The sequence below is a fragment of the Pan paniscus genome, chromosome 9 (assembly GCF_029289425.2).
Source record: "Pan paniscus chromosome 9, NHGRI_mPanPan1-v2.0_pri, whole genome shotgun sequence".
Classification (NCBI taxonomy): Eukaryota; Metazoa; Chordata; class Mammalia; order Primates; family Hominidae; genus Pan; species Pan paniscus.
This window is the reverse complement of record NC_073258.2, coordinates 103,010,395-103,025,366: the sequence shown is the minus strand read 5'-3', so window position 1 is coordinate 103,025,366 and position 14,972 is coordinate 103,010,395. Positions and strand designations below refer to the sequence as shown.

General features: G+C 37.3%; 1 protein-coding gene across 12 annotated transcripts in view; it reads right to left on the bottom strand.

The window, feature by feature from the left end:
- Window positions 1-14,972, bottom strand: part of YAP1 (Yes1 associated transcriptional regulator) — a 127,755-nt gene that overhangs the window by 14,278 nt on the left and 98,505 nt on the right. For 3 of the 12 annotated variants that reach the window (XM_014346977.5, XM_014346973.5, XM_008953775.4), the window contains 2 exons: window positions 13,105-13,298; window positions 9,620-9,667 (listed from right to left, as the gene is read on the bottom strand). In XM_014346977.5, coding sequence (XP_014202463.2) covers window positions 9,620-9,667; window positions 13,105-13,298 — 242 coding nt within the window. The remainder of the gene's footprint in view (window positions 1-9,619; window positions 9,668-13,104; window positions 13,299-14,972) is intronic. The other 9 variants (XM_014346978.5, XM_034933591.4, XM_008953776.5 and 6 more) reach the window with 3 other exon arrangements.

Below are 14,972 nucleotides of genomic sequence, written 5' to 3'. Positions count from 1 at the left end.
TGACAAACATGGGAGTATGGGAGAATATTCTAAAGACTCTCATTTGCTTTTTATCAAAGAAGATATGCTCATGTTTGTAGCACAAAACAAATATCTAACACTAAACTGTAAGTCATAACTAAAATAACTGAATTGGCTATAATTTTCATATTATTTTTACAACTTTTTATTTTAGCTTTTTAAATAAAATTCCTACTTTTTATTAGGTTAAAACTAGTATCATGTGCAGACTACTCTCTCCATGTTCTTGCTGCTTTGAATTTGGCCACTATGTTTGTTAAAAGCCGTGAAATTTTTACTTTTTACTTCATTTAACAACTGAATTTCTATGTCAGCAGACACTGCAGAACCAACTATGCAGATTTATAAAGAAAGATAACTTAGAGATGTCAGTAAGCAGGGAAATCATTCCAAGTTACCTAAGGAGATATCCGACCCCTTGAAGGGCTATGGAAACACTCTTCTCATTAAACCTATATTTGAGCCATGACTAAGAGTGAGTAACCTAAGGATTCACCTAAATTAGACTTGAAAGAATCAATGAAAAAAAGACACTTTACTTACTGGTGGCAGGAGTGTATTATTAATCAAATAGGGAAGAATTTGGCATGAAAACAAATATAGTTAGCCTTTCATATCCGTAAGGCAACCAAGTATGGATCAAAATATTCGAGAAGAAAAATGGAAGGCTGTGTCTGTACTTAACATATATAGACTATTTTTCTTGCCATTATTCCCAATACAGAATAACAATACAGTTATAACAGTATAATAGCTCTTTACATAGCATTTCCATTGTATTATAAGTAATCTAGAAATGATTTCAGGTATACAGGAGGATGTGTGTAGGTTATATGCAAATAGCATGCCATTTTATATAAGGGACTTGCTGGAACCAATCCCCCAAGGGATGACTCTAATGTAACAAGGCCAACGATACAAATAACATATATGCAGATTATGGATAGCATACTAAAGGTATAAATACTCAGCTGAGTTTTGAAACTTTTAGTTACAGGTGATTAGATATTCCAAGTAAATTTTGAAAAGCTTTTTGATATATAACGGATACACAATAAATTATAAAGTACATAAACTGATGAGTTTTGACATGTGTGTACACCTGTGAAGCTGCCACTACAATCAAGATAATCATCCTCAGCCGGGCGCAGTGGCTCACACCTGTAATCCCAGCACTTTGGGAGGGTGAGGTGGGCAGATCACCTGAGGTTGGGAGTTCGAGACCAGCCTGACCAACATGGAGAAACCCCGTCTCTACTAAAAATACAAAAAATTAGCTGGGTGTGATGGCAGGTGCCTGTAATTCAAGCTACTCGGGAGGACTTGGGAGGCTGGGGCAGGAGAATCACTTGAACCCGGGAGGCAGAGGTTCTGGTAGCTGAGACTGCGCCATTGCACTCCAACCCGGGCAATAAGAACGAACCTCCATCTCAAAAAAAAAAGATAATCATCCTCAAAATTTTCTCCCACTACTTCTCACCTCCCCTACTTCAACCTTCAGAAACTAATCATCTGCTTTTTGTCATTGTAGATTAGTCGGTATTTTCTAGAATTTTCTAAAATAAAATCATACAGCATGTACTTTTTCACTTAGTGTGATAATCTTGGGATTCATTCATGTTATATCCACAGTTCATTCCTTTTTATTGCTAACTAGTATTCCACTGTAGGAATATATTACATTTGTTTATTCATCTGTTGATAGGCATTTGGGTTATTTCTACATTTTGGCTTTGTGTAGAAACATGCTTTCGTTTCTCTTGGATACTCCAAAAATTTTAAAAAAACCCTAAAAATATTCTAAGTGTTTCCAGACTTCTGACTACTTTTACTGCCTTTCTCATTATTTTTCTAAATGATGTGGACTAAGGCATCATTTTATGTAAGGCCAACATACCTTAACTTTCAAAAATACATAATCTTAGCATCTTTTTTGACTTCTGGGAAATTATATTGCTATTTACATGAGAGGAGAGAAATGTAGTAAGAAGGGCCAATGGCTTATGGCTAGGTCTTGGTTCCATAAAAGTCCACTAAATAAAGCAGGCAAACTCATGTTTTCTTTTATGAACCACCCTGCAAAGTTTCCTCCAGAACAAACTGGGACCCTTAGTTTTACTTACAGCGTAGATAGCTCTGACTCCAAATGTGTCCCACATTAGCTAAGATTTACAAGCTCAATGGGAAAAGCTACCACATTTTTGTATTATTACAGAAGAAAATGGCTAAAAATACTTGCTTCAGTTAGAAAAAAACTATTTGACCTTTGAAATACAGAACAGAAGCATGATTATGTTTTGGCTGAATTTCCTGTAACTTATTTCCCCAGTTTTGAAAGTTTGTCAAACTATTTATCCTAGTTACCTTTGGGAAAACAGAAGTTTAACAAACTTGTATTTTTAGTCCAGTATTCTAATTTTAGGCATTGTGTTCAGGATAAAATAATCCAAAAACTTCTTAGAGATAGACGTAACTTTCAACATGAAATGTTTCAACTGAAATCAGTTTTGTAGACAATCCAATTATGTCCCAAGGCTTATGGCTCAGGACATAATTGGACTGTCTACAAAAGAGCTATGCCAGATTTACCCAATTATGAAATAATGTTGATATTCACTGAAAATGTGTTTTGATAAAATTACGTTATTGAAATATAATTGGCATTTTTTAACACAGGTATAAGATATATACAGGCTTATTTTTAAACGCAATATAATGGAGAATTTATATAAAATATATTTTTGATTAAAAATTCAGATTAATTTGACTTCATGCTTATCCATATTAAGATTTTTTTTTAAAGTAGCAAAATGTCTAGATAACCCTGAAACAAATTTTCACTATTTTACATCTAAAATTCTTAGTTTCCTATGGTAACTTCACTTTCACATTTACAATCCTTTGCTAAGAATACAAGGAATTATAAAACTTACTCACGATGGAAACACATGATTTAACTGTTCCTCCCCAGAAGCAGGACACCTTATAGGAGAAAACTCTTTCATTTGTCTAACTTCATGGTCATTCTCCTTCATAATCTGACTAGGTAAAGCATGGAGTAGGATACTTTCCGAAATTTCCATTTCACTTCTGCCTCCTGAAACCTTTGTTATCTGAGTGTGTTCACGCTAGCACGCGCGCTTGTATGGGAGGCAGAGGTTGTTGTTTTTTGGCTAGACTGAACCACAAAGACATATCATATTGTTAAGAAAGGGAGAAAAAGGCTGGCCTGTTTTCTTATATAAATATATGCAATTTCCCTATCCCATGTCTACCAATTTCCTTAAATATCAACAGTATTTTATCTTCCTTACTGAACCCAATGAAACATACTATGTTCGTTGCATATAAAAATATTAACAGGCCAGGCGCAGTGGCTCATGCCTGTAATCCCAACACTTTGGGAGGCCAAGGCAGGTGGATCACCTGAGGTCAGGAGTTCGAGACCAGCCTGACCAACATGGTGAAACCCTGTCTCTACTAAATATACAAAAAAATTAGCTGGGGGTGGTGGTGTGCGCCTCTAATCCCAACTACTTGGGAGGTTGAGGCAGGAGAAGCTCTTGGAACCCACGAGGAGGAGGTTGCAGTGAGCCGAGATCGTGCCATTGCACTCCAGCCTGGGTGATGAGTGAAACTCCATCTTAAATAAATAAATAAAATAACATAAGAATTAATGATTTGGGGAGCTAACTACCTAGTCAGTGTTACCTTCTTAAAGCAATTCTGTCTTTAGTAAATACTGCATTATATAAAAGTGTGTCTGTTTTTTCGATAATATATGGCACAGGAGCAAGGGGTTTTTGCAGGGAGGGTGGTAATCAATTTGTTTAAGGAAGATTAACTTAGTGAACTGGAAATCCAAATTTAGAAATGGAGAATAACTCTAAAAATATATGTCTTGTAAGTAGTTTGCCTTAGTGATAGCAGTTTATGTCAACAATTCTAAAAATAGAAAAAAATGCCATTTCTTCCAACTGTTTAAGATAGAGGTCTTGCCATACCCCATTTTCCAACACAGCTTTAAACTGTAATAAAACATTTTATTATTTCTAAAGTCATTAAAACACTGAGCCAATGCTTTATGTTTTTTAATGTTTATGCCATTTACCAAAGCAGTTTTAACTTTAGAACAACTTTTTTGATTAAAAAAAGTACACACATGGATTGGGGGACAGTTATGAGAACTATATGATAATCTTAAACTCTGAAAAATCACATCCAAAACAGGATGGCAGGTTGGTGTTCCCTAGCATTATCCTAGGATTCTACATTCTTTCTGATAGACTTGTGGAATTAGGCCTTTTGTAATCTGTATTACTCAATCATGGTCTCAAAGTTATTATGGCACTGTTCAAATAACAAGAGGCCAAGTTTAATAAAACAAATGAAATAACCAGTTAAAAGTATGTGGGGTGTGAGGCTAAATCTTCCCTCTTATACAAAGTTTTCAATGTACCCATTAAAAATAAAATATAAGATATTCATTGGAAAACCTTCAAATAAATCTATGATTTATTTAATATCAGAACTTCGAAGAGAAAGATAATGTTAGACAAGTGTTAACAGGATTTTGAAACAGCTAACATGAAAGACAGTTTGAAGGGAAAAAAGCCAAATACTTTACTTTTACTAAATTCAGGAAAAAAATGGTTGTTGGTAATTTTTTTCATATAGCTCTGAACAATGGTATTATTTTGTTCTCATTACCTACAACTGTGAACATCTGAACCTCTTCACTGTTGAGAGGTAATGGTGCAGTACAATATCCTCAACACCAATACTGTGGGCTTTATTATTCATTAAACCAGGGACTGACCTTGGTGTCTATTCATTACCACCCATAAGGAATGGCAACTACACATTATTCAATAGTTGCAAAATATTTATACTGTAATTTCTATACAGATTGAAGCAATTACTTGCCCAGAAACAAAAGTAACCCCATATCATACTTTTGACCACCTAAATTGGAATTATACTGGCTACTGAGTTAAGACATCTTTATACAGCAGTGTTGTTTTTATTTCTGGGTAGTTTCAAGAATTCTCTAATTTTCTTTTTTTGAGGCAGAGTCTCACTCTGTCACCCAGGCTGGAGTGTAGTGGCACGATCTCAGCTCACTGAACTGCTGCCTCCCAGACTCAGGCCATCCTCCCACCTCAGCCTCCTGAGTAGCTGGGACTACAGGCGCATGCCACCAAGCCCAGCTAATTTTTCCATTTTTAGTAGAGATGGACTTTCACCATATTGGCCAGGCAGGTCTCGGACTTCTGACCTCAGGTCATTTGCCTGCCTCGGCCTCTCAAAGTGCTGGGATTACAGGTGTGAGCCACTGTGCCCTGCCTCAAGAATTCTCATAAGGGCACTTGGGAATGAATCTCACCCTAAGCCTTAAAACAGAAATGAAGAATCTTTACTGGTAAGAAAGGGGATAAGCAAGGTTCTCACTATGGGGAAAAGCTTGTGAGCAGAATAACAGCAACAAGGCAGTGGAGTACACTTAGCTAATAATGGAAGAGTTACTGGCTTAACTGGAACCAGTGAGTGAGAAGGCTACTGACCACAGACCATGAGCCAGTTGCAGAGTTTAAACTCAATCTCATAGGTACTAGGGAACCCCAGATATTAAGAACCAAATTCTTTTTCTTTTTTTCAAGACGGAGTTTTGCTCTTTTTGCCAGGCTGGAGTGCAATGCCACGATCTTGGCTCACTGCAACCTCTGCCTCCCAGGTTCAGGCGATTCTCCTGCCTCAGCCTCCTGAGCAGCTGGGATTAAAGGCGCCCGCCACCACATCCAGCTAATTTCTGTATTTTTAGTAGAGACGGGTTTCACCATGTTGACCAGGCTGGTCTCAAACTCCTGACTTCAGGTGATCCACCCGCCTCGGCTTCCCAAAGTGCTGGGATTACAAGCGTGAGCCACCGCCCCCAGTCCAAGAACCATATTCTTAAGCACAAGAGAAGGTAGAAGTGTTCGCACCTCAGGGGGGACTATCTTTCTTCAAAGTTCTTCTCTCAAAAGACCTTAAAACAGAAGCTAGAGTGCATTCCTAAACCCACTTGCTCAAAAGGTCTCTCCAATTTACAAGTGAGCACTGATGTGTAACAGAGATATGACTAGAAAATAGCATTAACTGCTCAATCTCACAAAGCAAAGATGTTTACAGTTTTAAAAAGTTTCTTCTGAGAATGGAAATTGCTTTTGAAACACAAAAATCATAAGTAACCAAAATGAAATTAAAATGTTAAGCTCTTTGGCTGGGTGTGGTGGCTCACGCCTGTAATCCCAGAACTTTGGGAGGACGAGGTGGGCAGATCACCTGAGGTTGGGAGTTCAAGACCAGCCTGACCAACATGGAGAAACCCTGTCTCTACCAAAAACACAAAATTAGCCGGGCATGGTGGCGAATGCCTGTAATCCCAGCTACTTGGCAGGCTGAGGCAGAATCATTTGAACCCGGGAGGCAGAGGTTGCGGTGAGCAGAGATCATGCCATTGCACTCCAACCTGGGTGACAAGGGCAAAACTCCGTCTCAAAATAAAAATAAAAATAAAAATAAAAATAAAAATAAAAATAAAAATAAAAAGTTAAGCTCTGTAAGGATCAATTTTTCCAAAATCCTGCCAACATAGTATAATAAATTAAGGTGATAATTTCCATATTTAACTAAGAAGATATATAAATGCCTTTAAAGTTTTTTCAAAATTTTACATTTCAATATCACTTGGGCCATGGATCTTGGAATTTTTCATTAACCTCACCTATACTGACGTTAGTGTACAAGAGCACAGCACCCTACAACAGCCACATGATATGTTAATCCTATTGGAAGTACTTAAAGACAGCTTTTGTAGTAATTCATAAGCATTTTGAAGTTTGGTGGCTTTCCACATCCCACAGCATATGAGGTACACGATTAGAAAATGACACTGATCTCACTATTGCTTGCTAACTCAGCTGCATTAATATCTATTAGAAAAGTATAAGTTAAAAACCCAGTAACTTTACAACAGCGTCTAGTGTTCAGATACTGAGTGATGTCTTTGTACCCTCTGTTCTTTGGGACTGAAAAGTCCTTTCTAGCTTTCTTGATTATTCTGAGAAACACTATTTAAAGCCATCTTCACTTAAGATATGACTCTTCTGGCCGGGCGCGGTGGCTCACGCCTGTAATACCAGTGCTTTGGGAGGCCGAGGCAGGCGAATCATGAGGTCAGGAGATGGAGACCATCCTGGATAATATGGTGAAACCCCGTCTCTACTAAAAACACAAAAAATTAGCTGGGCGTAGTGGCGGGCACCTGTAATCACAGCCACTCAGGAGGCTGAGGCAGGAGAATTGCTTGAAACTGGGAGGCGGAGGTTGCAGTGAGCTGAGATTGTGCCACTGCACTCCAGCCTAGGTGACAGAGCAAGACTGCATCTCAAAAAAAAAAAAGAAGAAAAGATATGACTCTTCTTTGTAATCTATTTCCTGACATCTACCTTAAGGTTATTTAGAAAATAATAGGATGAGAAAAATATACACATGCTTTCTTGATACAAATACCACCAGATTTCTTGATCTGAGCTATTTCAAATATAACCCTATACTTGAATTTCATACATTTACTGATAACTTTCCACAATTATGCCAGGTAAATATTAAACACTGACAACTAAAGCATATATAACAAACCAATATTTTAATCTCCAGCATATGCAAAGAAGATTTTTAAAAACCTCTTTCAAGTTTTTTGCTCTGGTCTGGGCAAATCTGAGTAATTACCTCTAATCTTCATATCTTAGGAGCTTTACTACTAATAAGCCTCACCTTTTCTAAAACTTTACTATTTTAAAAAACTAAGAATTCCTGATAATTTCAATAACAGTAAAGATTTACTTTTCTATTCAAGTATGAAACAAAGATCAAGAAGAATTTGACTTATTTATCAGATTCAGGGTATAAGACCTTGGGAAAAAAGGAAACAATTTCAACATTTTTTTGGCATGGAGGACTTTTTACCTGAATCCAAATCTCCTTTGAGTTAATTTCTGCTCCTATATTAGTTTCTATTTCATTTATCATGAATAAAATTCTTCTTTCAGAAACACTTCAGGCCAGACGTGGTGGCTCACGCCTGTAATCCCAGCACTTTGGGAGGCTGAAGTGGGCGGATCACGAGGTCAGGAGATCGAGACCATCCTGGCTAACACTGTGAAACCCTGTCTCTACTAAAAAATTCAAAAAGAATTAGCTGGGCATGGTGGCAGGCGCCTGTAGTCCCAGCTACTTGGGAGGCTGAGGCAGGAGAATGGTGTGAACCCGGGAGGCGGAGCTTGCAGTGAGCCGAGATCACACCACTGCATTCCAGCCTTGGCAACAAAGCGAGACTCCATCTCAAAAACAAAAACAAAAACAAAAAAAAAAACAAAAAGACAAAACAAAACAAACACTTCAGAGAAATGGCAAAGAAAAAAATGGCTTCACGTTATAAAGACCCAATGCTATCCTGCACTTCACAGTCAAATGGTATATTAGTGCCCCCTCATCATAAGAATGTCTATGCTCAACTTTGGTGAAGATGGCTTATTATGAGTTATCCCTTGCTTGGTCTTTTGATTAATGGTGGCATTTATGAGATAGATAAAGAAGAACAGAAATTTTCCCTCTCACAAAATTAACTGGTCTCTATGAAGACTGTATCTGACTTTTATCATTATGGTGCTCCAACGGACAACTTAACAGTATCCAAAATGAGTAGAATTTTGCCAACTCCTACTTCTACAGCAGATTCTAAAACAATGTACTTATTTAGCCTAGTGCAGAGTAAGTTACATAGAAGGTGAGGCATTATATGGTTGCTTCTGCCCCAAGAGAAGTAGAATGATCCTCTGGCTCCGAATTTCTTCTAATCTTGTGGACCCCAAACACCTAAAATCTTTTTGGTTTTAAGAACGAGATTCTTCCCACGAGTCAGACAAGTGCCTGTGTTAGAAGAAAAAATGGCCACAATCTTTCCTTCTAAATAAGATGCCTTCACAACCAGGGCTCCCTGGGGTTCATCAGAGAATGCTGATAAAAGCCAACAAGAAAACCTGAAACACTATCCAGGCAGATCCTCTCCTGATAATTCTGATATTTTTCCTTTGGAATGTCCATTAGAAAGAATTTTTCTCTTCCTCATAGTATCATGACTCTAAAATTTCCTAAACTAGCCTATCCAAGTAAATACTGCTTTTGTTACTGTTCAATTTATTAATTCCTTTACATCATTACACATACTATTTTAAGCTATTCAAATAAAAATTAGGCATACCTAGCTGATAGGATGTACAACTGAGACACAATACATTTAAATATAGAATAAAAAAGACCTCCATGGAATCAAAATAAACAGAAACTCCCTAGGAGGAGCAGGGAGGGAGCAGACTGTGTAGACTCTCTTGGAAGGGCAATGTTAACCTGAGTATCTTGGTGGAAAGATGGCTCAAAGTTATACTCTGGGCTAATGTCCAATAAGGACAGGACCCTGGAATGTAAGTTTCTCTTTCCTAATTTAATATCTTTTTTTTTTTTTTTTCCAGTGCTAAAACATCAGATAAGAGCCTACCTGACATTTTGGAGAATTTGCTGTGCTGGGATTGATATTCCGCATTGCCTAAGAGTAAAAAATAAGACGGATAAAAATTACTTTAAGCCACATGGTCTGGCTGTGTAGGCTGACTTACAAATTGTATCCAGACATATCACCATAGCACAGAATTCCCAAGCTACCCAAGAAGAAGCAGACTGACGAAGACAGGAGCCAATGGAGTCACCACATAACAAAACTGGAACCTCAGAAGTTTTTAACAGCATTGAGGATAGGACAGCAAGACTTTAGGAGTCAGAACTAAAAAATAAAATTTGATATTGGTCACGTAGGTTCTTTGCTTCTGAGTATTAGATAAAGCAGATACAATATATTTGATGTTTCAGTGCTAAGATAAACTGTCAATGGAAGAAGTTCACAGGAAGCCAAAAGACTTAAGATATACTGAATTTATTGTGATTACTTAAAAAAAATCTAAAAAATAGTCTATTAGTATGAGAATAGAGCAGGTCTGTCAACTTCAACATAAGAAAAGACGACACAGTAGGTAGTAAAGATGAAACAAAGAAGTTACCTTTAAAGGAAGTGAAGCTATTCTGTCCAGGACCCATCACCCAGAGTAAGTTTGAGAATAAAGATTTAGGAAAATCTTTGGAAGGAAGAGTTTTACAAATAGCAGCGTTTGCCCACCAAAAAACCCCAGGATGATCTATGGCATAAAACAAAATGGCGAATGGCCCCATTTCTAGACTTTACAAATTATCTTAAAAACAGTATGATTTTGACCTTAGTAATTAAAGAACTTTTTTTTTAGTTTCTTGATTTTGACAGTTTTTATTCATAGTGAAATTGAGACCTGTATTTACTTAGAACAACTACTACTCGGCAACAACAAAATGAAAAACAGTGAAAATAGGTTACATAAAACGTATTTTAAAATTGCTCTATTTTTTTTCTATTAGCCATGTAATTATATTTTTGATGGTTCTAAGGTGTTCTAACAATAGTAGATGAAAAATATTCTTCCTTTATGGTAATTTGTTAGAAAGTCAGAGGTACAATAATGCTTCCTTTCTCCATCCTTTTTTATGTCAGATAAAGAAACATTTCTTTCAAGATCACTTTATAGGGGCCAAAAGGAAAACTTCCCCTCTGCCCTCTAAAGGTTCACTGAAAATGAACTGATAATAGACAAATTAATAGGAGAAAATGGCAAACAAATTTATTTAAGGTGCATAAGCATGGGGGAAATTGCAAGACAATGATTACCCAATAACCAAGTGAGTTCCAGATACTATATAATACCCTTCTTCACAGGGGAAGGGGACATGAGGGAAATGACGCCATTTTGAAGGGCAGTAAATGATTTTTAGGAAGAATGAATGGGCCCAGTACACAGACAATGGTTAGTAAATAATTCTCTTTGGAAACTGAATGGGATCTGAGAACAGACAATAGTCTGGGCAAAGTTCCTCTGAGCTCTCTAGGTGTGATATTTAATTTTTAGTCTTTTCCTCTGTCATACAAGTTTCAGGCTTCTCTGGTTAATGAAATTTTGGGGAGGGGATCAAAGGCAATTGTATTCCTTTTGGTGGGTCTGGTTTCTAGGTAGATAAAGGAACTTCAAAGAACAGCCTCATCCTGTGCTTTGGCATAGACCTTGAGGCTGCTTCCTTAGTTTGTCAAAGAACCATATTTTGGAGTATCATTTTCTGAGCCCCAACAAGTTCCTGACATCGTATGTTGGCACATACTGTCTTACTCCTTCTATCAGGGTTTACCTTTGATGCCAATCACACTAGAATTGTATGGACAGATTACCGACAAAGCACAGTTTCAACGTGAGCCTGTCTCAGATGCCATGGCTTAATTTAACTCCTGAAGTACCAATTCCTCAAACCCCAAATCAGAGTTCAGGTAGTACTGAGTTCACATATTTTCACTGACACTCAAGAGATACTTTTAAAATACAGCCCTAAAAAAAAACCAAAAAACAAAAAACAGACCTTTAAGTGCCTACTTCCTGGTAACAGAAATGTAGAGCTTTTTTTTTTTTTAAGAGACAGAGTCTCGCCATGTTGCCCAGGCTGGTTTCGAACTCCTGGGCTCAAGCAAACCTCCTGCCTCGGCCTCCCAAAGTGTTGGGATTAGAGGCATGAGCCACCATGCCTGGCCGAGTATGACGATTTTTAAATGTCTATACTTAGCATGCTGTGATTTAGCTAGGGAAAAAATGGCACAGATACATGTATTTTATGTATGTAAACAGAGTATCTCTGGAAAAATTAACAAAAAACCTAAGAAACTCATAGTTATTTAGGCCCCATAGGAGAGAACTAGAAAAACAGGGAAAAGATCTTATTTTTTTGTGTACTTATTTTGAGTGTACTTTCACCTCTATACATTTATCACTAGTATACCATTTTTCTATTATCTATTCAAAAAAATTTTATATACAAATTTAAAAATATCTACGCTACTTAACAAAAGACCTTATCTCCAATATCTGAACTTAGTAGATTTAACCACTCTGAAATAAGATAAAGTAAAAATTAATGATGAGATTAATTATATATATTAGGAACAGAAAAACCAACAGTACCTTCTGGAAGAAAGCTGATGGAATTGGTGATTAAAGGGCTTCAAGCTCTCTACTATGTCCTACTTTTCCCAACATAAAAAAAACATCCATAAGCAGGTAATTTTAAAGCACACTGGCATCTTCTAAACTTGAAGATAACTTTTTTTGAGACAGAATCTCACTCTGTCACCCAGGCTCGAGTGCAGTGGCACAATCTTGGCTCACTGAACCTCTGCCTCCGAGGCTCAAGTGATTCTTGTGCCTCAGCCTCCTGAGAAGCTGAGATTACAGGTGTGTGCCACCACGCTTGGCTAATTTTTTTATTTTTAGTAGAGATGGGGTTTCGCTAAGTTGGCCAGGCTGGTCTTGAACTGGCCTCAAGTGATCTGCCCACCCTGGCCTCCCAAAGTGCTGGGATTACAGGCATGAGCCACCGCACCTGGCCAAAGGTAACATTTATTTTGTTTTGAATGAAAATTCTTAGATTCGGTAATACCGAAGTATATTTGTCATTTGAGAAATGTCATATTGGTGTATCCCACCACGTAAGTTATTAATAAAGGATGTTTTCTCCCAAGTGATGTTCTAGAATTGCCCCTTTAGTGAAATCCTCAGAAAAACAGCAATCCACAATTCCATGTACATTACAGAAAGCATCCTTGCTTCCTTCAATTTTTGCTCAATTGCAATTACCACGACCAAAACAGCTCTTCATGATACAGGTTTCCAAGTCACATCCCTTGTAACTTGATCAAAGGCCATTCACAGTCACAAAACTAAGACAAGGACAGGGCTGGATAGAATGCTTCTGTGTCACTCAGTTTTACAAAGACAACATTCCTCTGTAACTAATAAATGTTAAAATGAAATCTGCCCAACTTTAAGAAAACAAACCCCAAAAAGTGGAAGGCTGGTTTCTAACCTGTGGCCTCACCTGCCGAAGCAGTTCTTGCTGTTTCAGCCGCAGCCTCTCCTTCTCCATCTGCAGTTGCTGCAGTCGCATCTGTTGCTGCTGGTTGGAGTTGCTGCCACCCATGACGCCTCCCTGTGGGCTCTGGGGAGCCAGGGGTGGTGGCTGTTTCACTGGAGCACTCTGACTGATTCTCTGGTTCATGGCTGAAATGAAAAGAAAAAAAACATCTGTCCTAAAAAACTAGTGAAGGAAGATAAAATGATGATTTAATTATTCAAAAGCAATTTGGGATATTCGATGTAACTTTTTTGGGCAGGAAGACTGGAAATAACCTAAAAATCCATCAATATCACAATGACTACATTAATTTATTATTACTGTTGTCATAAGATACAAGGAAGTCATAAGAGAAAAGAAACAAGAGGTAGTTTTAACATACAATAAGGAACAGTTTCTAAGGACTTACTAAATTAAAAGCAAGGTGCAGAAGAGAAAGTGTTTAAAAAAAAACGGGGTGGGGGAAGGGAGCGGGGGTGAATATATTGCATATTCAGAGGATATAAAAATTGATGAATAGCTAAGAAGCAACTAACATCTTTTGGCTCCAGAGATGGGAAACTGGGTGACTAAAGGACAAAGTTGGAGAACCTTATTTATAACTTCTGAAGTGTGAATGATGCAAATTCATTACTTCTTATGAAATATATAAATTAAAAATTCATCCACAAAAATTAAGACAAAGCATTCCAAACAGCAAAGCCCATCAAAATAATCAGCCCTTAATATATCCACATACACATCCCAATAAAGCAAGTAGATTAAAATGATCTGATGCTTGCTCATATCAAATTGAGTCCACCAGTATCTGGATGACATGGATTTGTCTCATTTGACACCATGGTACCCCCAGCACAAAGCCTAGGTAGTAAAAAAAAAAAAAAAAAAAAATTTTTTTTTCGAAGCTGTAATACACCATTTGGTGGTTAGAAATGGACTGGGTTTTTATACTAGTGAATTTCTGTCACTGATACAACACTGATCAAACTGTGAATTAACCTCAGTGGGCAGAGGGAAGTTTTATGTGAAAATGTTAGAATAATAAACCTTTTCAGATACATATTTAACTTAAGTTGAAATTGTGGGTCACTGTTTCTACTAAATGTTTAGTACACATTGACTAAAGAAAATCCCAGGTACCAATGGCTTTACAGTCATTCAAGGAAGAAATAATACCAATCTTACACAGCCTCTTCCAGAGCATAACAAGGAAAGAATATTTTCCAACACTTATAAGGCCAGCATAACCTTGATACCATACAAGGATATTAAAAGAAAGGAAAATTACAGGCCAATCTCTCATATAAACCTTGCTACAAAAATCCTAAATAACATACACTGACAGCTCTTATAACTTAATGGTCTCCCAGTCACACAGCAAACTCCTTGTGATTTTTAATGTGTCCCATTATAACAGACTGGCTGCTTGGTAAATGCCATTTCTTCTTGGAGACTACTTGAGCAAAACCTCACAAGGCTGGGCCCATCCTATACATTAAGAATTTTCTTCTCTCAAGGAATTGCCTGGGAACTTTTCCATATTGTCTACTGACATTTATTGCCTGATTCTAATTTTTTACTTACAAATTTATATGCTCCCTCAGACTGAGTGCCACAGGAGTATGGGTCATATCCTAGTCATCTATGTGTCCTCAATACCTAGCACAGCATCTGGCACAAAGTGTGTGCTGAAAAAATACTGAGCCATTTCTACATAAGTTGAGTAGTTACTCACTGAGGCAGAAACTATTTAAGACAATAGAAGTCCTACTTTTAACTTCTCTTTACATTAGCACACCTTTTTTTTTTTTCCCCCTTTT